Source organism: Agelaius phoeniceus, chromosome 1 (assembly GCF_051311805.1).
Source record: "Agelaius phoeniceus isolate bAgePho1 chromosome 1, bAgePho1.hap1, whole genome shotgun sequence".
Lineage (NCBI taxonomy): Eukaryota > Metazoa > Chordata > Aves > Passeriformes > Icteridae > Agelaius > Agelaius phoeniceus.
The window spans coordinates 54,684,869-54,711,182 of NC_135265.1; the positions used below are offsets into that span (position 1 = coordinate 54,684,869).

Here is a 26,314-nt window from a genome sequence, read left to right on the forward strand (position 1 = left end):
ATATAAAAATCCAAAGATGAAGGAGGAAGGTAACAGCAATAAATGAAGTAAATAAAATGCTTAGACCCAATCTTGATGGTAACACAAAAAGGAAGATGTTAGCTAAGCCTGTGTATTATCTATTAGAATTAGATAAGAGTTGGGCGAAATTGAGCTACCGCTGGGTTTGATGTTTTTCTGGACTCTTCACAATGGTTGAGAGCAAATGGCGATGAGAAGCACTTAACTGTGCTATGATCAAACAGTGTTAAGTAAAATTAGAGTTTCACATGTCATACAGTATCAGTATGCATGCTTATCATAGGCAAATTGAGTGACATCTTTCTTAGAACTGTATTTTCTGGTCTAAACTGAGTCTGAGAAAACCACATTATAATGTGAGCACTGGGAAGAATTATTACAAAGTTTTCATACTTGATAAAAATCTGGGTTCTGGTTTATACATTAGAAAATGGGTGGATTGATGAATAGGTGGATAAAGAATTGGTTGGATAGTCACATCCAGAGGGTATGGGTCAATGACACAGTGAGACATGATTTTGTTGACAAGAGGTGTCCCTCAGGGGCGCTTTTTGGGACCGGTGCTATTCAATGTCTTCATCAATGACAGACAAAGGGATCGAGTGCACCCTCAGCAAGTTTGCAGATGTCACCAAGCTGAGTGGTGCAGTTGCCACACCTGAAGGATGGGGTGCCATCCAGAGGGACTCTCATATTCTTGAGAAGTGGGCCCATGGGAACATCACAAGGTTCAAGACAGCCAAGCCCGAAGTTCTACACCAGGGTCAAGGCAACCCTCAGGATCAATATGGGCTGGGGCATGAGAAGATTGAGAGCAGCCCTGCTGAGAACAAATACAGGGACCTGGTGGATGAGAGGTTGGACATGAGCCAGAAATGTTTGCTTGCATTCCAGAAAGTGAAATGTGTCTCAGGCTGCATCAAAGGAAGTGTGACCAGCCCATCAAGAGAGAGATCCTTTCCTTCTACTCTGCTTTCATAAGATCCCACCTGTAGTATTGTGTCCAGCTCTGAGGTCCACAGTATCAAAAGGAGCAAGTTGGAGGAGTCCAGAGGAGTGCAGTAGAGATGATCAGAGGGCTGGATGGAGCACCTCTGCAATGAGGAAAGGCTGAGAAAACTAGTAATGTTCATCTTGGAAAAGAGAAGGCTCTGGGGATTCCCTGTTGTGGCCTTTCAGTACTTAAAAGGGGACTATAAGAATTTTCACCAGGACCTGTTATGATAGGATAAGGGTTAATGACTCTAAACTGAAATAAAAAAAGTTAATTTAGATTATCCATAATAAAGTTTTTACAATGATGGTCAGAAAACACTAGAACAGGTTGCCCAGATAGATGGTAAATGACCCATCCCTGAAAATATTCAAGATCAGACTGGGTGGGGCTTCTGAGCTATCTGATCTTGTTGAAGATACCCCTGCAGATTGCAGGGTTTTTGGAATAGATGACCTCACAAAGATCCTTTCCAACTCAAACTATTTCATAGTTCTATGAAAAATCTTGCTGTGATTAGAGTATGTTCTTGTTGGTGGGTGCTGTTTTTCTCCTATTATACCTGGAATTTCATAGTGCAGAGGACACCTAGATTACAGTCTCTCAGGTGATAAATTTCTTCCACAGTCAGACAATCTCAGTCTTTTATTTCCCCTGCTTCCTTTGAACTGAAACTATCTGTGAGAAAACATTTCTTTCAGAAATGAAATAAAGGTATAACATGCAGCTATGCACAAATATTGGCATTAAATTCCAGTTCAAATGACTGGTTGCCACATATTTCAGAAAAGTGTGTAGAAAAGACAGTTTTAAAGCAGTGTCATGAGGAAAAGATTAGCATGCCCCTTACAGAAAAATATTTCAAAAAACATGCCATATCTAACTGCAAAGCACCATGGTACCTTTTATTGATAGGCTAACTATGTCAAGTAATAACCCGACACATACATATAAATAACATATATATATAACATAATGTTATATATGTGAAAATGTTATTTAGGTGAATTCTAACAAGAACAAGGTAACCAAGATATCCTCTTTCCAATTTGGGAGGTAACAGCCCATGACAAATAATGTTTTAAAAACAGTCTCTTTCAGAGTAGACTCAACTTCTTAAAATTCACAGCATCAAAAAAGCACAGAATATTTTTCCAATGTTGCCCTAAGCAGAGCCAAGTCTGAGTAAAATACTCTTGCTGTATGTTCTTCAAAGCCCAATCTTAATCCCTGTGAAAGTTATGAAGTGAAAAATTTGGCCCATGCATACTTTACGGCATGATACTACATCATTTTAAGAAGAGAGTATTTATTTAATAAAAAAAATATTCTTTCCCTGCAGTCACCTAACAAATATTATTTTATGCCTCTAAAATATAATAATATTTGTAACAAACATTTATTATAAATATTTTTTTATGACAGGGATTGCTTTGCCTGCTCTTATTTTCCCAACACTGCAATCACATTCGCAACAAACATTTCTGACAGCAGACATGGACGTGTACAAAATACCAAAATAGTCATTGATAAATCATTTTTTCTTGTGATTCTCTGTAGTAAAAATCATTTTAGAGAAGATTCATCACACATTAGAACAGCCATAAAATATTCAGCTGCAGTACTCAAGACAGTATAATTCAGTTTATCTTGGGCCCTTTAACCCTTCCTAAGCCAGAGAGTCAAAAAGCAAGGAAGGCACCAGGGAACATGAAGATAATATAACTCTCCAGGTACTAAAGTATAAAAATATTGTTTATAATTAAGGATAGGTGTAATCCAGTGCAATATTTAAAATAGATACAGAGATGAACTGTTTTTAGCTACTGAAACCACCAGGCCAAGAAAAGGTTTCTTTCTTTCTATGGATTTTGTGCTTAATTTTTCTTTTTCCAGTCAAAATGTTGCCCATTTTTTTTCAAACAGAATTGATTTTGGTTATCCATACTCCATACAAAAAAAATAGTTCTTTCAGGGCCCAAAAAAAGGTGCTTTTCTGCATATTTATGTGATAAAATGCAATTATATACTATATTATGGTTTCTTCCTCTGTTTTACCGGCCAGTTTTAAAACACAGAGTCTCTATGTGAGACATGGAATACCTATGATTTAATTTGTTGTGACAAAAATCTGAGTTCCCAAGCATATAATTCATTTAAACATCTGTATTTATTTCTTAATATGACCTACTATTGGCTGACACTCAATTCATCATGAACCTCTCAAATCCCATTTTAAAGTAGCCAAAATCAGGTCTGAGTGGCAGGAGGAGTGATCATTACTCAGCACTTGTAAGACATATTTAGTAATGTACAGAAGAGACTTGGTGAGGACCAACCTGAGGGTCTGAGAACACTTGCTGCATGTTGTTGATTGGGCCGTAGGGAACCCCACTCCCTTCAAAGAGCTGCGACCACTCCATCGTCGTTTTTTCTGAAAACCTAAGAGCAAATAAGAATGAATGTGGTTTAAACAGTGTACTTTCAGATTCTAAGGAGTGTATAGCATATCTCTCTTCTCTTTCACTGCTTCCATACTCCTCTCCACTGATTTCTTCCCAGTCAGTGAATAAAATAACAAAAATGTACTAGCTATATTCTTCAGAAATGCAAAGCCCAAAGATATAGGAGAAAGAATATCTCTGAACGAGCTTCTGTTTCTATCTGATAATCTGAAGCAATGCAGGAATGATGTAAAGCTGAATTTATCATCAGTTTCAAATAAGGATCAATGGGTTTCCTCCCTTCCGTAATTATACTAATGTGCTTCACATTCGTTTCCCATCATGTACATATTTAACAACAAAAAGATACAGTGCAAGTACCATACAATACTTCTCATTTAAAGCTGATGTAAAACATCATCAAAAACATACATCAGGATTAAAATCCACATTTTTAGGTCAGATAAGAAGACTGATCACATTTTTATTTGCTGTATGGTTGCACAATCTATCCTAAGAGCACACAGTTCAGCATATATACACGGTGCCTATATGCTGGTGAACACATTGCTCCAGGTCTTTGTATCACATGCAAAAAGCTAATTTTATTTCTTTCTAAGCATTCCATTTCATAACTAGTAACAGCACTCTATTTCCCCTGTTTTGCTAGATAGATTTTCTTTCCTCATCTGCCTACTGAAGTTGCATACATGAAGAAAAGACACCGTTGGAGTAATATCAGTCACTGAGAGATGGTATTTTCTGCAGTCATCTGGGATCCTGAATCAAAGGGAAACTTACTTGGAGATAGCATTTTAAAGTTCAGGAAGATAAATACCATAGAGGTCTACCAGCTTATTAGAAATCAAAGACTGGCTTCATGATATACCTAACACTGAAAAGAAATTAGATGTGGATTAAAGACCTGATGGAAACAAAATTAATAGAAACCTTAAAAGGGACACTCAGTTACCGGTATTCTATAGCTACCAGTTCCTTAAGAGTAATTTGGAAGAACATCAGTAACATTCAGCTTTATTTCTAGCACAAAACATGCATGGCGCTTTCTCAGAGCTAGCAGATTTATTCCTGGAGTCAACAAGCAATTCTAGAAGAAATGGAAGGAGCAATAAAAAAGTCAAAATAAAAGGCCTTAAAAGTGCAAAATGTGTTATAAAATGAAGCATGAGTCATGAAAGAATGAAGCATAATGCAGCATAGCTTCTAAATAAAACAGATAAAAGAATATTGCAATGCACTTCATTGAATATTAAAGTGACCTCATGGTAAAGATGTAGTCAGCCATAAAGACAGGGCTGCTGTTGAACCCATCTAGGGTCTATCCAATTTAGTACTCTGTCAGAGCCATACCTAGAACCAGGTACATTGCAGGAAACTGGGAAAAAGGTAACTCTAGAGAGGCAGATAACCTTTCTTCCTCAGTGATTGCAGGTATTAACCATGATTTTAGTCTAAAATACAATTTGTAGTTCCCTTCAGTACTCTCCATTCAACAACAATTCTCATCATCTGTATATTTTTGTTATTCATAGCCATCTAGTATTAAGGTTTGGGGCTCAAACTACTGCACAAGGTAAATAAGATTTGCATTAAAAATTGTTTCCCTTCAGTTACACATGCTGTTTATATAAAATTATTCTGTTCCCTGCTAGCAACAGACATGCTTCATATTTCATGGCCCGCTAAATCCCTTGTTATAAATGGAAAGCTTTTTTCAGCTACTACTTTTTGACACTTCAAATTCTACTATCTCATTTCTAATAAGACAGGACAACTGCAAGAGGAATCTTGGGCTCAACTTCATAACCACGGTGCTGAACACCATCACCAGGAAATTATTGTAATTCTCAATGTATCACATTTAATTGATCTCTTAGTAATGAGTAAGTCCTGCTATGTTATGTTCCCATACTTCTTTTTAAAAAAGAGTTTATAAATATCTTCCTGAGTCTAAAAACCAGAACTTTTGCATTTAAAGAATAGCCTGAAAAGGAAATTTTTTCAACAGGGGTGTCTATAATCTATATCTGCATAACCAGTAGGCTACTTCCTGATGTTGTGGTAAATCTGAATAATTTTCAAGATATATATTCTTCTTCAGTTACACCATTGTGAGTGACTCAATATATACTGAAGTTGTATATGCAAGTTGCAGAATCTATGTATATGTTAAGCAAAATTTCTGTGATTCTATATTAATTTCTACAATTTAAGGTTGCGCTTAGGTTTTTCCTTCCTACGTGACAGGAAAAAAACCCCACAATTTTGTAGAAAACATGAGATTGTCTATTATCCTCAAGGGACACACAGCGTTTCTTATTGAAACTCTGATGGGGAATAGCTCCCTTTATTTGTGTTAAAGAGAGGCTGTTGGGAACATATTGTTAAGCAAACTGTTTAAAACCAAAACAGAACACCACCACTGCCAATAAAGGTCTAGTATTCAGATTTTGAGAGCAACAGCATGGAACTATTTTGCTCATTCAACTATGTTTTATATATTGAAACATCTGCTGTACATCATTAAGGGAGAAATACTCTTTCAAGAGCTGATAAAAGATAAGCCATAGATTTAAAAAATGTTAATTTTTACCTCCGATGTCAGCTGTACAAATTTCAATTTATTTTTTTTACCAACCTGTATGTATTATTCCCCCAACTAAACACAATTTGTGATACTACTTACACAAATAAATACCATAACCATGATTTTAAAGTGAAGGGCTGATGTTTAGGTTGTAAGTACCCATTAATAACATGCTCAGCACTCCCAAATAACAAGAGAAGACCCTCAGCAAAAACTTCCAAGAAGTAGAAGACTAACATTCTCTCCTGAAAATGAAAGCTCTGCCAGCAGGAATTTAGAAGGTCTGACCAATCCTTTTTCTTTTAACATATTTAAAAATGTCTTTCTATGATTTTTCATTGTTTTTAATAAATATCATACTTTATAAAGAAAGTCAATAATTTATTTTTCTTAACTGAAAAATATACATATACACATACATAAATAAAAACATTGTGATGGAAACACACACAAGGCTAAACAATGGTCCATCTTCCAAACCTGAACTAGTAGGGGGAAAAAAAGAATCCAGGACCATAGAGCATCTGAACTCTGAAACATGACACTTGCAAGAGGATCTTTACCTCAGAGATACTCAGTGACTGCAGGAGAGCTCAACACTGCTCAAACTACAGCTTCATTTCTTTTCAGAGGAGTCCCTTTTCCTATAAAATGTTCCATCTGCCACATATATATATCTGTATAATCACAGAAATGCCCTCTAAATTACCTGTGATTTATTTATAAAAAATGTTTTAAACCTGTAGCTTAGCTTCTGCAATTACTACCAGTATTTTAGAAGTTCAATAGGATTTGCTTTTTACTGTACTACTTCGTGGTATGAAGCTTAAATTCAGGCTCTTTCTGACAGCACCTCTAAAAAAGGAAGGATATGTACCCCAATGAAGAACAAATTCATTGCTAGGACATTTACTGCAAAGCCTGAACTGAGGCTTACTTCCTGAAGAGGTCAAAGTCTCCATGATGTCTTATTTGCATTTTAAGCAATACTCTAAGCCTCCTCCGCACTAAATTACACAGCACTCACGAAAATACTAAAGTTGCAGTATCGAAATGAGGCATCAAATTCCAGAACATTTAACATTAAATACATTTCATGCTTTAAAATATTTTAAGAATAGAAAGTGTGGCATAAGCTGAACTAATTGAAATTGGAAGAAATCCAACTAAATATATTTTTCTTCAATTAGTAAATCTAGCCGGCATCATTAAATGGAAACATCTAAATTTGAACTATACACTCAGCAAATTCATAAAAAAAAATTACAGTACAATATAAGAAAAAACCTCTAAAAGGCAAAAATTAAATATAAAATAAAAAAAGTTTTACACCTTGTTTTTTTACATAAACTACAAGCATAGTTTGGCTTCTTGAAAAGCAGGATCTACATTCCTTTTTGCTTTCTAACAAATTCTAATTTAAAGAAAAAAGTAAGAAATGCATCTTTACATGTAAAACAGAAAAAGGATGTCTGCTGGACTTGTGCAAGTTATACGAAATGGCTTTAATGTGTCCATATTTTTTAATTGCACTTGGGTATGTTTCTAAGTTTCTCATCCTGATAACTATTAAAATAAAATTTGGTGGTTTTTAGCAATATTTTGTCTTTCAATGAAACAAAGACTTGAAAAGTTTGAATGAATCCACTTTGTGTATTCCATTTTATGTTTCCTAGGAAACCTTCAATCCTTGCTACATCCTATGTAGAAGGGCAACCATGTTTCTCTAATGGATAAAAATATCCAATTCCACACAAAGTTTAGAAGAACTACTGAAGCAAAATACTGCTCTTTTCTATAGGAAACCTATGGCAATTAATTTAGAGAAGTTATTTGGACAGCTACCAAATACAGATGGAATAGCAACCTCCAGGATTAGTAAGAGCTTTCTACATGTGGTCAATCACAAAAAGCTCCTCTGTTCTTGCTAAAGTCCACAAGAGCATTCCTGTGTTTTCTAGCACAACGCAAATCTGCATCACAGTTGTTGTTTTATTTTGTTCTATCAACAGTCTCTTCACTCCCAAATACCTAGAATATTTTTTCTCTTCACTACCAAACACCTCTTTAATTGTAGTTAAATGAGTAAGAGGTTGGTACAGCTTCTTACAGTAGCATCTATGGAAGACACTACACAAAACAAAAGCCCTAGAAAATATTTGTTTGGAAAATTCAAAGAACGGTAGTGTACAGTGAATACAGAATTAGTGCTTTCAAAGTGAATTCTACAGTATTTACTCAATAGTGTGTAAATATCTCTGTTAGTGTCTACTCTTCTGTTACTGGTGAATCACTGGGAAAACCACAACAGCCAAAATATTAAAATAGTCGTGATCAACATGATTGTACAGGTTTTGCTGAGAGATATTTCAAATGCTTTAAAAGATGTCACATACAGTAGATTATAAGTGGTAGCTACATAAAAAAACTATCCAGACATTTGCAGTTACAAAAATTCACCATGAAAATTCTTTTATATTTCTATATAAATAAAAATATTTATATAGATAAATAAATATTGTTTATTTATAGATAAATAAATATTGCATACTATAAATATTGCTACCAGTTTTGTAGAACTATTAATAAATCTTCACCTTTATGCACTAAATTTGTGCCAGAGGTTAACAGACTTTCCTCTATCAAGATTTGCATGCTGCTTTAAAACCATGTAAGATTTTTAAGGAATGGCATACCAGACAGAGGCAAACATGACTATCTTGTAAAATGCATTTCTTATGGCTACTGAGAAGTTACTCCAGCATGTAAAAGAACTAATTATTTTGTAGTCAGATAGTGGTAAGCTAAGCACATTAGAAATACACTGCTTTTCTCCAACCTTCCTCTGTTTTACTCAAGTACAAAAAAAGGACCATAACTTTTATACTTATGACAAAAGAAGTGCAAATTAACTGAAAATCAGCTAGGTAAACACACATCAATAAAAGCACGTTGAGAAGGATGAAAAGTTGCATTGATTTTGTTGCTGGTTTTCTTTTAACCCAAGGGGATTAAGGAACTAGCAAGAGACAAGTCAAAAAGTCCATTTAAAATCACTGATTTCTGTAGCCTCAAGTTGGAAATGTAAGTCATCAGAAAAGAGACGGCAAGTTCCTTCCCAGAAAGGATCTTGAACTTCACGCAGATATGATAATCTTAGAAGGTTATTAAAGGTAAGAAAAAACCCACAAAAAATACACATTAGCTTACCCAGTCCAAAAATCAGATGCTTGAGACATTTTAGATCTCTCTCATTTGTGTACACAGAAGTCAGCATAAAATAGAAATTTAAAATGAAGCTTTTTAAAGCAAAATGTGGCAATTTGGTAGCCACTGTCTACACAGCTCAACCCTCCATGTGCTGATGGTAAGGTAGGTGACTGGGGAAAGTAAGCCTTACCAGCTGTGCCACACTGAAGTCAATTGTCTTTCAAACTTCAAACACCTGTCTTGCTGAAGCTGTAAACAAGCAGATGCTCATGCCTGTAATGTTATCAAGTGACTTTAGTCAGCAAGGCACTTGGCTTAGAAAAGGAAATGGTGGGGATAGGGAAGGAGATTTACAAAGGCTGGGTGTGTCTCAACAAGTGTGAATTTAACAATGCTTCTCATCAGGCAAATTAAACATCTTACAATACTCTTTCCCCTTTAGGTGCCCTCCTCTTTTGTTACTAGGTGGAAACCATTTAGCAACGACTTTATTAACTGAGGATCAAGTTCCTCTGTGTTTCCTTCCTGCTCATTCCTTTTCCCCTCACACTTACATACGCAGCATGCAGCTGTAGTGTACAGTCAAGAATAAGGGGCTTAAAATATGAGTGCTAGGAATAGAAGTTCCACTCTGAATCATTTCCAGCCCTAACACTTCTGAGTCCACAATAATTTGGTTAGAGCTGCAGGAGCACTAATCATACTGAATTTATGTGTTCTTCTTTATGTGAAGCTGCTTCAGTTTAAAGGCTGAGGGCACGTCTGCTACTCACCTTCCACCTACACCTATACACCCCCACACACTCTTTTCCATTTACAGGTTAATTTCCCAAAGTACCTTGGAGCACACATTTAGCTGCCCTTAAAATGTGTCTACATTACTGAGGTACATGGTGGGATTAATGTTTGAATTCTGGATAATTTGAAGAAGATAATCAGATTAAGCCCCCTTTCTCAAAGCAGTTTCTTTTAAAACTGGTATTATACTAGGTACTATTAAAATGGGTACTATACTATTTTGCACACATGTAAAATTTCATGTGCAGTCCTATATATGTGTGTCTTGACATATGCCTGCTTATATATACACATACAAAATAATCTGCATTGTGTCTGGTACTATCATGTTCTAGTGGAAGCAAAAGTGAAAGGGAGGCAGAGGGGGAAGAGAGCAACAATTAAAACTTGGTTCTCTTGTTTGTGAGTTAGATGTACACCTAACTCACAAACCAGAGGTTTTCACTGGAAACTTAAAAAAGAGAGTGCTCTGTAGTCTGTCAGTTCTCACGTGAGCTGGGAGTCTCAGGGGCCTCAGTGGTAGCCATTGAACCTGACCTCCACCCAGGTAGGGTCATTTTAAATTGACTCTTGGCACATACACAAGAAAGGAAGGCAGAGGTAATTTGCTTTTGTCAGAGTTCTGCTTTCTTGTCATTTGGGGAAAATGTAACATAAATAAAGAAGCAGATACAGAAGGCACCAAAACTTTTTTTTTCTTTTTTTTTTTCTTTTTTTACTGAAGAGTAGATGTGCAAATGCCAGCAGTGGGAGGAGAAAGAGGAAATAAGATGAAGAGAGGGAAGGGGGCCTGTAGAAAGTGGAGGAAGATGATGGGAACAGGAAAAAAACAGCATAGAAGGAAGAGACCAGAGATGGCAAAGGGACAACACCACCAGTAGCAAAACAAGTTCAAAATGCCCCATGGGCCTATATCCTTCTTGCAGCATTTTACTCATTTCCCCATAGACTGTGGAACTAAAAACACTTCATGTCTTGAGATGGAACTGTTTTCTGTAATCCCTCCTATTGCTCCAGTATGAGAGCAGGCTCTCTCAGAAGCAGCATACCACTCCACAGGAGTTTACCTTCCCTTCACTTTTATTGACATATGACATTCTCTGTGGATATGTGAACTTATCCTTCCTTATTTGCTGTCCCTCTCCACCTTTCATTTGTGCCCTACAGATGGAACTGAGATGTGCAGAGAGCAAGCTGGATTAAAGAGCTAAGGACAGGAATGCTTCACTCTTCATTTCTTCATTTCCTCAGGATGAGGAAATTCTTTCTGAAATAAATGGAGCAATTCACACCTTTCAGAGCAGTTGTTTCAAGTTGCATATATGTCTGAAGTCATATTCATCCCCATCTTATATTCTCACTCAGTTCAGTATATCTGACTTTGATGAACACATAATTTCACACCCTTCTGAGAAGTCTTCTCTTTAAAGGTCAATTTCTTCTAAGTGCTGCATAATCCCCATGGTTACCTGACTGCCCTGAAATCTGGCATGGTTACCACAGGTGGTGAATAGAATTATTGATCTAAATTAGAGGTCACATGAGTCAAGAATTCCCAATATAGTGACTTTTTCTTAAAAAACACCAGCATTCCTTAACATTGACCACTTGTCCCAATGTTTCCTTTGTGCACGCATCTAAAAATAAAATAGTGACCAGTTGCTCAAGCCACCAAGTGCCTCCTTGGTGAGTTCAATGCTTTCAAAAATTTCAGCTCCACACATGAAGCGAATTATATGCTCAAGACTTCAGGAAGTTTTTGACCCTGTGAGTAGGTCTGAACAACTCCTTCTATTCCTATACAAAGCCTGGTGAACACTTTTTCTTAAGGGTTACTTTTTCTTAAGTAAAGAATCCTTCTTTTTGCACTTACTGAATGCTCAGAAGTTAGAAATTAATTGCAGATAGTTCATTTTGAAAATTAAGAATAAGTTGAAAAGAAAAGGTGAAACACAAAAAACAGCTCCAGAAACAGTTCAAAAAGGATAAGGGCAAGGAAATAGGGTAGATAGGTCAGTGGAAACCTGCTCTAAGCTCTGGTGGAGCCTTGGTTTATTAGGATTAGAACAACATCAAAGGCTTGAAAAAAATACATGCTTATTTCTACTGTGCAACAGCAGTGCTATATGTAAGCAACTGCAGAGTACCAAGCATCTGCCATACATGCTGCTTAAATACCAATGACTTAGTGGAACAGAAAGGGTGTATAAACTGAAAATGGCAGCAGGAGAGTTTGGGGAGAAAAGGAGTGTCTCATCTTAACAAAACTACTGTACTTCACACAACTGAACTTCATTTGCTAGACTGAGAAAATCAATGTCTAAAGAATATGTCTTCTAAGCTGCTCCAGCTTATATCTCCACAAATTCATTTTAAAGTGGACAGCACTGCACATACAGTGAGTGAATAGAAGGGTCTGCAGGTGTTTTTGTCCAAGTAATGCACCTTAGGGTTATATTTTCCATGTGCTGGAAGCTGTAATACTATCAAGCAATCAGTGAGTAAATTAAGGTATTTTTCAGTGAAATTCTATCATTACTATTTTGTCATTTCCCTTCATTTCTCAAGGGTTGACATTTTTCAGCACTGAGAAACTATTCATTTAATTCTCTAAGTAACTTCAAAAATAAACCATGTACAATTTTACAAAAAATTGTGCATTAGTGAATTAGAGCAAAGTTACCATGGAATGTGTGTGGAAACACATTCAACTTCCATTAGAATATTGAAGGTGTTTGTTATATCTGTGTTTTATAACTGATTGCCAGATGAACTCACAATAATATGACATAGCAGAATACTTTAGAAATGTCTACTCCAAAAGTGTGTATACATTTACATATTTGCATATAATATGCAGAAATTCAGCCTGAATTATAATAATAAAACAGAACACAAACTATGAGAAAAAAAAGACATAAAGCAGTAATTAGAAGAGCAATAATGAAATTTGATTAACTAATAGCTACAGATACAAAAACAAATTGTAATTCTGGCAATTCAAAGAACAACTGTTCCTTGAACTTTATCTTCTTCCTCAGACATTGCCCATGAGAAAAAAAAAAGACAACATCCAAAATTAACCAGAGGCAACAAGCTATCAAGTAACTGATCTATGGATGGCAAAATAGCCTTCTCACAAGGTACCAGAGCACATCAGATAAATTCCATACTAAATGAAGTCCAAGTAATAAATCAACATGAACCAACTTTGAAACTAAAACTATGCATAAATAACGTAAGAGCTCAAAATTAGGTCAAAAGATAAATTATGGCCTTTCAGGGGCTCAAAACTTATAGCAAAAGTGGCCTCATTTGCACTATCACAATCCATTTGTTACAAGAATGTAAAAGAAGAGTTCCCAAAGTTAATCAAGGACAGTTGCACCATAATTATTTAAAAATGCAGTCACTTGGTACTTTGTTTTTTTCACTAGGGGCAGGACATCTAAAAATATACAGGTCAGACAGAGACAAAAGTACAAGTGCAACCAGAAGAAATGAAATAACCCTCTACACTCTTTAATGGCTCATGATTCTGGTTCTCAATATCCAAAAATGTGGGATTGAGAGTGGGGAGTGTGGATGTGCTCTGAAACTGAAACTCTTTTTCTTGGATGGAATAAAAAGGGGAGACATCTGACTTAATGCTTCTAAACTCCCCCAGTAAAATTGCCTCAATGATAAATGTTATGCATTTGTTGACAAAGACTAATACTGGTCAACATGATAGTATGACTTTTCTTGAATAATTAACCACCTCCTGTGCTCATCCCCAGAAGTATGAGGTGCTGCCAAAGCCACCTTTGGGAAGGTTTACACAGATAAGATTTTTCTTTCATTACATAAATTTATCATCCTCTCCATTAAACAGAAGAGCACTCCACAGGTATAAGGCCTTCTCAAACAGAATGAGGAAGATAACTAAGCTATTATAATCTCTCAAATAAAAGATTTTTTCAGTTCTCTCTTAAAAAAATTATTTAATAGTATGATTCCCAAACAGAAAACTAAACATATATCCTTTTGATTTCAAAAGGAATGGCCCAGGGAGAGTTTGTGGCACAGAGTACTACAATACAGAATCAGCAGTAAGGGAGAAAAGCAAGTGGAACTCCCCTGGATACAGAAACACTCATTGAAAACTTTAAAATCCCACAGCAAAAGCAAATGGTGCTCCAAGCATTTTTTTTCCAGGTGCTACATTCATCCAGGAAAGCAGAAAGCATTGGTTTCACTAAAAGTCAAGTTAATGTTAAAGAGAAGTTAAAAGGCTTTCTGAGAACTTAAATCTGTGGTCTGGCTTCTTTAGTTAGTTCACACCATTGTCTGTGTGCAAAAGGCTGACTATTTAACATCAGTAAGCTTTTGCAATACATATTATAAAAACTAGAGTATCTCAAAAGAGTAAAACAAAATTTTCACATGATGAGGGTTTGTTATGCATTACCCTTTGCATTTACAGATTAAATAAAGATTCTTCCCTTTTAATTAACTTACCGGGTTGATAATATGTCAATAAGTTCTTTTCTGTTCTGGACTCTGAGTGTATTAGTTTTGTATCTGGAATCTTTACTAACTTCAGGCAAATTCAGGATCTAAGTAAAAAAAAAGGTAAGTAAAAAATGTGCTTGACATTATATATATATATATATATATAATATATATATATATATATAACAAAATAATTACTGATTTTTTAAAAAATAACTGATTTCCAATAATCACTATTTATCAATCATTTAATATAAAAAAATGAAAAATTAATTTTTAATTCTTTTTGTAAAAAGTCTCCTCGTTGATGCAACGTAACAATTAAAGGAAAAAGAGAGAAATCAGACTGAAGATCCAAATCTTAGCTAACAGCTTTTGGGAGCAGTCAGGAGAAATTCTTACCATGGAACACCAAAAAAGTAAGTTATTAACATAGGGATGGATAGATCTGTGGGATTATGCTGCACTAACTTATATGTCACAGAAAAAGAAATACGTCTGTACTTCATAAACTAGATGGAGAAAAGATATGTCTAAGATTATTTCTTTCCACTTCAGTAATCTCTGTCAAAAAAGGAAAAAGAAATACAAAAGAAATTTTCTTTAAAAAAGTCTTTTTCTATTGAAACGCCATTGGTCTTTTTTAGTTTTTTTTTTTTCCAAAAGAATTATTAAAGAAAAGTGGTGGTATAGCCTCTGAGAAAGGAGAAATACATTTTTGATGTCTAACTTCCACCTGCCACATTAGACCTTTAAAAAACATGTGCTTTAAACAACATGTGAAGACCATGCGTATTATACTATAAGGGGAATTAAATATGCAGAATCCCTATTTTGTACAGGGATTCATTAGAAAAGCAGCTGTGTGGGAAATCAATATAATTTACCTATTTGTGCCACAATGACTTTCTATAGAACATAAATAAACACAATTAAATGTGAATTCTAAAAATACACCAATTAAATCAGCTACAGAGACAGGCAGCATAGAATCTTATAAAGAAAGAGACTGTCACATATTCTTCATGTATTTTTACTCACTAACACACATTAAAGCTCAGTTTTTCTTATGATGAGTCATAATCATTCTAAACATGCTACATTTTTATAGGGCCATTTCTAAGACAGCTTTAAAAAATACAGTGGCTCAAATCTGAAGTTCCTATAGCCCATCATTCTATCTCTGCCCGTTGTCTGTTGCTTAGGAAGAGTTTAAGAACAGGAACAGTACATACAACACTTCCTTAATATTCATCCAAACTCCACTCCTCTTTTGATTAGGACATTTCTGAGTTGAAGGTGTTTTCTACATATTTAGCAATCATCAATGGATTTATGTTTTATTAACACGTTCAGTTGCTCCCTGAATGCATATGTTTGTGTACTGTCACATGTAAGTGGGTGTCAAGTCGGTGTCAATCTCTCTGATATTTGCTTGCTAAGCATGGAAGCAAGGTATCTGTAAGTTATGCTAGGACAATGGTGATGTTCCAAAACTTTTCTGCAGATTTTTATCTGCAAGTAACATAAAACATCAATATAGCATCTTCCATCAATACCTAATTCACAGCATATTTTCTTTTCCTTCTGCATTTATATAATCCATTTTATGGAAATCACAACATATCATAAATCAGCATTAGAAAATAGCTAAGTTTTTCTATCTGGAAGTTTATCAATATTATTGGTACCCCTTAAAATTATTTTCTTAATACTGCTCGTTTGGAGTTACAAATCACTGCTTTAGAAAAAAAACTGTAAGATTGTTCAAATTAAATGATAGTGAATACTTATGTGAGCTTAAAAACCAATAAATTAATCAGAAAGCCATGGTTCCATTTGATGTGTTATATGAAAAATGATCATATGGAGTTGCTCACTCTGCTGTTTTAATTAATGTTACTGATTTCAGCTTTAACTTAATGTCCATCTGGTGCAAAGCTGCATGTCTATATATGTCCTTCTCAATTTTTTTGTGACTAACAAATGCACACTTGAGAAGTTATTCATCAATGCACCATTCATCTTTCTGCATCATGTTGCCAATCTCATTTTCTTTATTTCACTCTGAACATTTAGAATGAAAATGGTGCTCTCTATTTGAGACCTTGTTCAAGCTCTACATGCACACTCAGAGCTTACACTCTCCGTTTTTTTGTGTCCTGCAACACTAGCAAATCTGTTTGAAATCTCCCTTGCTGTACACAAAACTTCAGTCTTCTGAAGAGTCTCGCTCAGTATTCCTAATCAGACCAAATCAGCCACAGGTCAGGATGTGCTGTTGTAACACTTGACCACAATGAAATGCATTTCAGCCAGCAGTGTCACAAAGTTTTTCTTCAATTATCTGAGTCCTCAAACAAGCTACATTAGTTGTCACTGATTTCGAAAATACCACAGTGAATTATTCCATATTTTTCTTTCTGCTTGCCTGAAATGATCGAAGCAGAATGTTTGTTTACAGCATGAGCCAGCTGTTACATCTCTAGACTATGTGCCTTCAGGGCAACAGCTTCCATACAGCCTCTATTTTCAGCACCAACTCAGCTCAGAAAGATTCTCTAATAGCAATTCCAGTGTTTGAAATAGTTGTCTCTGTATTTACTAAAGTCCACTAGTTGCAGGCCTTCCTGTAATAAAATTCTTTTCCCATATTGGCTTTCCCTCTTCACACTGTTTTAAGCTCCAAATCACCTTTGATTAGGACAAAGCATATCTCTAATGGGCATTCATTCCAGCATTCCACTGACTTCTTCATCATTTTATTTTTTGGGCAATGTAACAGCCCAAATCCATACCTATAATATCCTGATAAGGGTAAAAAGCATTCTTTATAGAAACAAATATGATAACTGGTGTATAGAAAAATCTAACAATTACTCAAAATTTGAAGTATTTTTTCTGCCTTTTTAATCCCTTTGAAATGTAAGCAATTGTCATTTTTCCATGCTCTGTACCTCTTATATTCAGTTGTAGGAACACCAGAACACATTTATCAAGATAAAAAAGAAAAAAACCAGCCTGCAGACCAGTGATAATATTAATCTCACTTAATATTCATCCTATATATTCTGGGGTAATACAAACCATTAAAACCTTGCTTCATCTTCCATTCACTCTTTAATGATTACAGAGAGAATATGTAGCAACAAGGCACACCGTAATTCTCTCAGCTGCACCCTAAAGTCAGGTAAAGTGCATGGTCTAAAGATTTAGTGCCTGATTGCTCATATCAAGAAGTCAGAACCTATTGAGATGGATCTTCAGCTGTGTCTTACTCAAGGATTGCAGGATGACAAACATTTGCTACATAATTCTTCATTTTAGATGATAAAGCACCAAGGAGACATTCATAGCTATGTCCTGGGACACTCTGGAAATATTTCCTTTATGAGATAATAAGTCTTTGATAAAACTGAGTTGGGCCAGGTAGACACTTATTCAGCTATTAGTCTTCCTTCATATTAAGATAATGATGACTGTAGTAGTCAGACACTTTTTTGAAGAAAACCCACTGAGCAAATTTTGAAGAGGTTAAGAGCCAATTCAAAGTGAAAGCAGAACCCCTCCACATAGCGAGGTGAGGATCCATACCCCAAACTGTATTAAAAGAGAATCAAAACAGCACTGTCCTCTTACTACATATTCCAGTTATTACTGATGAACTTCCACAGAAATGTGAAATATCTGACATGAACAAATGGAGGAAAATAATGCTCAGTTTCCTGAGTGTCATTAATCTATGTTAAATATCCTATTTCCTAGAAAAAAAACACAATGTCCAAAATAGCTAGAGCTGTAATTTTTTGAAACGTTGTCTAATGCTATATGCAAAAATTATCTTGTCCCATCTTACATGTTACTGGGGTCTTTTATTTGGAATGTTAATACATTTCATTTAGAACAATTTTTTTTAAACATTGTTCTTCAACATCATGTCTCTGCACCACTCCAAAATCAGCCCAGAGTCCTGTAACATTTCTAAGTCCACAAGTTTCTCAGTGAGCACAGATCAGCACATGCTAGGGTCTCTAAAGGACAATGTGCTTGGGTAATGATTTAAGTAGATGTAGATTCAATCATATGTGCACAGACTTCAAAAGGAGCACAGTACCTACAAGTTTTAGAACTGGTGTGTTCTGAACTCACAGTCAGAACAGATGCAGGGTTAGAATTTATACTCACCACGTATTTCCATACAGAAAATAAAAAATGAATAAAAAACAGAGATAATAAAGAAGAATCAACATCTTAATTTTCCTAGTGAGAATGGAAGCTATTACACATTTCTGTACTCTTGCCTAACACACACCTTGCACACAGTGACAAACTGATGATCATTTCCAGCTCCCACCACGATGTAGCCATCCTTGGTCTTAAATGCCTGGAAGAACAAAGACAGGTGATAAGCTGTTACTAAACTATAAAATATTAGCACACCTTTGAAGTGAAACTCTGTAAGTAATGTTCAAATGACTTCCTTAAACATTTCCATTCAGACCCAATCTCTTGTTCTACAAAAGTGCTCAAAGTCACCCATTCACAAAGATGGATGAGGCTCTTTTTGAATTTTTTTCCTAGAGCTGAGAAGTCATCTTGGTTAATAGTTTATTTGCTAAAAATGTGTCATGAGCTACCCTTAATGCATCCCACAGTCACAGGACTGAGGATTGCCATGATGATGTTTACTTGCCAGGAGGAATTTATTCAGGTTCACTCTGACTGACTCAGAGCAGACGTCTGCACTGAAATGTTACAGATCATGACCAAACACACCAAAAAATAATTGCCAAATAGTAACTAAAAATTAGGAACTCCCATGGGAATGAAAGGGATAGACTGCATCTTTACAGCTCTTCAGCTGGAGATAAGTCTATCTCCTTAGTCAGTAGTCTCAAGATCGATCTTATGGAGGAAATGGGACTTCTTGTCCAATTTTAAAGATGTAATTTTTACTTTTGACTTCATTACAGTGACCTTAGTGGCACATTTCATGGTAAACACAACATTGAACTGGGTAGAACATAACAGCTTTCATTTCAGTCTAAACCATCTCACTTAAGATTTCCACTGGAAAAAAGAAAATCTGTAATTGGCAACACCCTAAATTTTTTTCCATTGTGTTAGGGCATCTTCTAAAACTGGATAATGCAATTCCTCTTTTCTCCATACCTCTCTCTTATACAAAGGTGTATAACTGCAGTTTCAGTCATACATAGTACTAGCCCAATTTTTGAAAACATTTAGGAGAAGTTCTTTCACCATTAATTTGACTTCAGTGTAAGAGGCCAGCATAGGCTGGTGCACTAATAGTGGCAAGAACTTTCAATCCTTTCTTGCAGAGAGTGAAACTCATCTTTCATCTACAAATCTTTCTTTTTTTTTTTTTTTTTTTTGTCTTTTTTTAATGAACTATCATGTTCTCATTTAAAGGTCTGAATTTTCACAATAAATTTTGGTAAAATAACACACAAATATAAGTCCTGGAATGGAAACACTTTAAAATTCTTCTCATGCCACTGTGGCTTATTCCTCTTCAAAGAGAGCAATATGCTATCTCAACTTGCAATCTTTCATATAGATACAAATACGTTCACTAAGACTCTTTTACCATCTGGTATAGTCCAAGTTTTAAAATTGCATGTGGACAATCATGTCCTCTGAAATGCAGGTAACTGTGCATCAGAGTTAAAATATCACCTGTTTGCTCTTTCTATGTTTCATTTCATGGTAAAGAGTATTGTCCAGTCATAAGGCTTAACAATTTATTTTTCATACATTTAATTAAGTAGTTCAGTCTAAGATAGCAAGCAAAGATAAAATTCAGCAAAGAATTAGTCCCAAGCATGCAAGAAAGTACCACTGACTTGGCCCCAGTACAGTAAAAGTCTAGTAAAATACATCATATAAAGGTACTACATACTCATGCTGAGAAAAGCAGTAAGCAAAGAAAAAAGATTGGAGAAAAGAATACAAAAAATATTTGTATGTAAACATATAAACATTTCTTAGCTAAATCTGTTCATAAAAACCTCACTCTAAAAAAATAATGGCAGACCCTGGTAAAAGAATATGTAAGACTCTCCCTCCCAGTAAATGGGAGGCCTTTAGTGGGAATAATTATGAATTAAAACTGTCTGAATAAACTTACTACCTTTAGTTACAGGCAAAATCTGTTTTCTGAACACCCTCTCCAAATCATGATTTTTCTTTGCTGATGTTCAGAGTTCTAAAACCAGCCTCATGCAAGTCACACAAATTATGAGTCAAACACTGTATGTATCAGTGTGCATGTATAACACAGAATAATTTTTATTGGTGCAGCCATTTACTACTTCCTGTAAATACAAATCAGAATTCTTTTGTACATCCTTTTAAACTTCCAGTCTGGATGCCTGCTACAGCTTACAAAGTATATGTCATATGTACAGATCCTCTTCCTCAGCACTCCAAAAATTACTTCTATTGGTACTGTGGGCAAATCTTAGAGAGTTTATTATTTATCAGCAACTTCTGTTGAGACACAGGTCTCTGTAAGAAGGCTGCAATCACACAATAGCTGCTGCATACCACTGTGAAGCATGCATCTGTACCCACTGGCTGCCCATGCAGCAGCGGAAGTCACTCTGAATTTAAGGGCCTGGTTATTAGCATGTGTGCTTCAGTTGCTTTGTGGAATGTGTGGGAAAACTGATTATTCTTAATTGCATTGTATGTCTAAAAAGCTAAAATAACAATCATGTCATCCTTACACAACAAAAATGGTATCATAATAAATGCAGCAGTGTCTTTTTCCATGAAGCTTAACTCAAATGTCTTCAGCTGCTATTTTAAGCTTCCCATTACAAAACAGCTGATTATTTGCCAGTCATTGCTGCTGATAAAGCAGAAACTTCCAAATGTTACTAACATAATGTTGATGCCAACATTTAAGGATGACAATGGTTTTATTCATCATCCATGAATGTACACACACTACAGGTTGCCACAGGTTACCATCTGGTCACAGAAAGCTTCACAATCTTATTATACAAAGGAGAGTAAGGGCAAAGTGCAGACAGATTTTAATGAGATTTTGTTTTGATAAACTGCTGTCCATCACATCGAATCATTTCACATTAGTGCAATAAAAGGCACTACACACACAAGGCAAAAGTCCTTTTCCCCTTCCCTTTTCTTCTGAAGAATGAAGCCTTCTGATAAGATTCTTCAGAGTACAATCATGAGTTAACCTGCTACTCCCATGAGGTATCTTGAGCAATAGCACATCATTTGGTGAAGACAAGAAACAAATACTAAGCAAAAAATTATTAGAAATCTTATTCATGGAAAAGGCAGAGAAAGATTGGGAGCATTCAAAGGTGTAGCTTTTTCAGTGTAGTGCAAAAACTTGAGGGTTTCCAAGAAAATAGCCTGTAAATTCCCATTGAATGGATATTTTGTACATGACATTAACACACGCATGTTCAAAGGCAGATCTCAAGGTCCAGTGTGTATGCATCACCACCTCACACTGTCAAATGGATGTTCCAGGACCTTATTAACACTCAGCACTTTTCCAACTTTGATCCTAGAACACAGTATATGCCTGAGATACTTTGTGTATTAAAATATTTTAATTTCCCTAAACATGTGGCATATAAAATCTATCCACCTTCCGGAACGTTTTATGTGGTCTACAAGTATTCTCCAAATCTAAATGTGTTACATAGACTACGCAATAAAGATGCAAGCCAAACTTAGTCTAAGTTACTACTAGAGCAAGCAAAGACTTGCTGAGATAATGAGGCCAAAAGAGCCTTTCTTTCCACTGCTCTAAGTTGATAGCCTTTCAAAATTTGCCAGCTTTGAAGGCATTAATGAAAGACCATTAATCTTTGTATTTATTTCCTGCTTTATGAATTTTAAGTCCATATGTCCTATGGCAATCATCAATCATACAGAAACATCTTTGCATGTGTTTCAATTTGCATGTTGATTCCACAAAAAAAAACCAAAAAACAAAAACAAACAAACAAACAAACAAACTAAAAACTTTAAAATATAAGGGACCAGTCAAAAAATATGGCAATTCCAATAAAATTATCAGAAGTCCAAGTCAGTTTTTGAGTCCAAAACATGGTCATCAAAACAACTAGGACATTTGCAGTTGTTTATGGCAATGGTTCCCTTCATCAGGTATTTATAGACATTCATAAGATCTCCTTGAGCCTCCTCTCTGACCTTTTAGGCTACACAATCCCAGATCTCTCCTCATATGAAAGATGCTTCAACCCCTTAATTATTTTCTTGGCCCTTCACTGGACCTGATTCAGTATGATCATGTCCTTGTTCCAAAAACCCCAGAATTAGACCCTGTTGTGGATCCACAACTGGATTGAGTGGTTATTCAGCCTCAGTGGTGCTGAGCAGACAGAAGGATCACCTCTTTTGACATGTTGACAATTTTCCTACTCATACAGATGAGAATGATCTCTTTCTCACAGGGACACATTGCTGGCTCATGTTCCATTTTTTTTTTCACCAAGATCTTCAGGTCTTTTTGTGCAAAGCTACTTTCCAGCAGGTCAGTCTCAGTCTGTACTGATGCATGGGTTATTTCCTATCATGTGCAGGACATCATATTTCCCTTTGTTGAATTCCATTAGGTTCTTGATGGCCTGACTCTCCAGCCTGTCACAGTCCCTCAATGGCAGCACAATATATCTTGGTAGATCATGTATCAACCACTCATCTCCATTTTGCTCATTCTACAGATTTTGGAGGCCAAACAATATTTGGAGAGACCAACAAAACAAAGTATTGGGTTTTTCAAAATGTGGTATTATTCCATATTTAGGAGAGGTTAAAAGGAGATGTTAATTATCTGAAAAAATGCTTATATTCATTACCATTTACCATATTGGCCTGTTTACTGATAATGGCTGTCAATGGTTGAAATATTTGAATTTTTTCAGACCTCCTCTTGGCAGAACATTTGTACTACATCAGATATGGTAAAAATTATGCATAACTAATATTTATGAGTTTTCTTATCCAGTGTGAATAACAATTAGGGTCTGTAGAGATACTTAAAATCCCTTTTCATTGAGAATACCTGATGTTAGATAACCTTGGATTTGAAGTATCTTTCAAGACAGTGTTGCCTTTTGTATCATAAATTTGAATAGTAGCATCCCTAAAAGCATCCAAATATGAATCATGAGGGGAAGAGTTGAAGGTTATGGGATAGTCAGTATGTATTGGCAACTTCTGGAAAAGGACTTAAGGGGACTTAAATTTTTGCATGCATTCCAACTGCTCTGGGTCTTACAGAGCAAGAGGCTTCAACTGGCATCATCAAACAGCTTGCTAAAGATTTTGTGATGATGGTATCATTGAATAAAGGCTAGATACAGTATTTCTGTAAGTTGAGTGTTTGTCAGCACAACGAGCAGCTCTCTCTGATGGCATTACAGCAGAACACTCCTCTGAGCTCCCTCCCAAGGCTGACATAGGAGCAAGCAGCTTCATGTGGAGGCTGAATGAAACTTTGGGACCAGCTGGGAACAATGCAGAACAAACACACTTTCTTGTGAAGTCTTAAACATAACACCAGGAAAAGCCAAGCCAGTATTTTCAAACAAAGCTTTGAAACATATCATTAACATTTTTTTAAGAGATTGCTTTTCAAGTGTCACTCCTTCCTCTCCCCTCCATTTTCTCATTTACAGAACCATTGAGACTCTAGGTGACCATACACAGGTCTTTGTTTACAAGCTTGAAGTACTTCCCTGGCATTCATGGGTGTGGTCAAACAGAGGAGCTGGTCTCTTGCAGGCTTGGAGCCACAGTTTTATTACATAATTGGTCATCAATTAGACTTTGAAATTTTCCAGTGCAATATTCAATTCAATGTAAAGGTCATTTAAGGACAAGCATTATCTAGTCTTAATGCAGATTAAAGGCTACAATTAAGAAGGTGATGTATTCAGGATTTGACTGATCTGTACAGGCTCCCTTGTCCTTCCAACCAAATGTATCTATGGTATATGTTGATTTTTCTCTCTCCAAACCAACCTAATGAACTACAGTGTAGGAGATTCTTAGTTTTGCTTCACATCCAGAATCATTACATTCCTTACAAATGGAATAAACTTTGCACATAACTTCTCTATCTTTACACATTAGTTTGAATAAAACATCAGCTGTACCACAGAACCATGGAGGAGTCACATTCTTTTTTCTTTCAAGGGAAGGGCACAATCCTTTCATAACAGCTTAATATTTAATTACTGTAACAAATGGGAACAAGACCAAGAAGTGTGGTCAGTGGTAGTTCTGAGCAATACATATAAACCATAAAGACCACACACTTTGAAACTATTTGCCTACTTTGCACTCTCTTCCAGTGAAAGCAAACAGTAAAAATAAAAAAATGTAAATTTCATGAACTGGATTAATGAATGCTGAATGTTTTCACCGAGCAAACTGAAGAAGGACATTCCACACAGAGATTTCACTTTTCCTCTCTGATCTTTTCAACCTACACTACTTGAGTCTCACTTCCCTACCACATTGCAGGACATGCTACCTTGCAACTTTACAGCTGTCAGTCTACCAGACAGATTAGCATTAACAATATCTGCAAAAATTCTCTTGCCAAAAAAACAAAAAAAAGTTCGACTGGATGCCATGAGCTCCTAGGAAAGGTGTTTATGGCAAGAGTGGGAATAATTGCTTTGGTCCCTGAGATGAGGCAGAACACTGGCACTGATGTAAGGAAGGCACACCACAGACTACCAGCCAGGCATACGATTCACTTCTGCAGAACCTACTACTCATTAGACAATTTTCCTGATCAGCCTTCAAGTTCCATATATGCATGAACCCAGAAAAAATTGATGTTGTCTAACTGATCCACAAGAAAAGATGATTAACCACTAAAAGTTCTCTTTTTGATTGCACCTTCCTGAAAGGGGCAGCAAAGTTTACACAAAATCACAGCATCAAACATATGTGCATTTGGCAATAATAGCGTATTACTCTCAACACTCCTTCAGGAAACAGAAGAGCTTAGAACTGCTTTCCAGACCATGTCATGTTTTATCCAGTTCTTGCCTAATATGAGAATTATGAACCGCTGGAAACAGACTGAATCCAAGGCTTCTCCAATCCCAGCTCACTGTCCTAAGAAACAGGTTGGAGACAGGATCTCTCTCTGCCTCACTTACTCTTCATCTGGCCATAAGATATTTGCACTGTTCATATCCCAACTGACTAGATGCAATCCATAGGTCGGTTATCTAAAAGTACCAGTTGGACAAACTATTTATCAAATAGACTTTTACAGTTGTTACTTCATATTCAATAGTAATAGAATGTTAACAGTGCATTTCATACCCTCATACTTTCAGACTTTTCTCCAGAATATCTCAAAGAACATATGCTACCAAGGAAATGAAACAATTTACTTAATTTTCTAATGCAATATACATTTAGCTTCACCACCCAAAAAGACATTTAGAAACTCCTGTAAGAACAGTGAACAGTTTTAAAGTGGGAAACTTGTCACTTTCCCAAACTTCTAAAATTTTAAATACCTAAACTATACCTCAATTAAAAATAAATTATCTGGTACTGTAAACTAGCATTTAAACTGTTTCTTGCAGTTGAAAAATATCAGGCACAGAATCACATTCTCCATTGCCACATTAGTTTTCCATTAGTTTTTCAACAATGAAATTACACACACACAGACGCACA

At 35.8% G+C, this 26,314-nt stretch overlaps 1 protein-coding gene across 3 annotated transcripts in view; it reads right to left on the reverse strand.

Annotated features, from left to right (window-relative positions):
- SUGCT (succinyl-CoA:glutarate-CoA transferase) overlaps positions 1 to 26,314 on the reverse strand; it is a 313,980-nt gene that overhangs the window by 177,075 nt on the left and 110,591 nt on the right. For all 3 annotated transcript variants that reach the window (XM_054639787.2, XM_077179191.1, XM_077179180.1), the window contains 3 exons: positions 18,882 to 18,953; positions 14,576 to 14,673; positions 3,355 to 3,457 (listed from right to left, as the gene is read on the reverse strand). In XM_054639787.2, the coding sequence (XP_054495762.2) occupies positions 3,355 to 3,457; positions 14,576 to 14,673; positions 18,882 to 18,953 (273 nt within the window). The remainder of the gene's footprint in view (positions 1 to 3,354; positions 3,458 to 14,575; positions 14,674 to 18,881; positions 18,954 to 26,314) is intronic.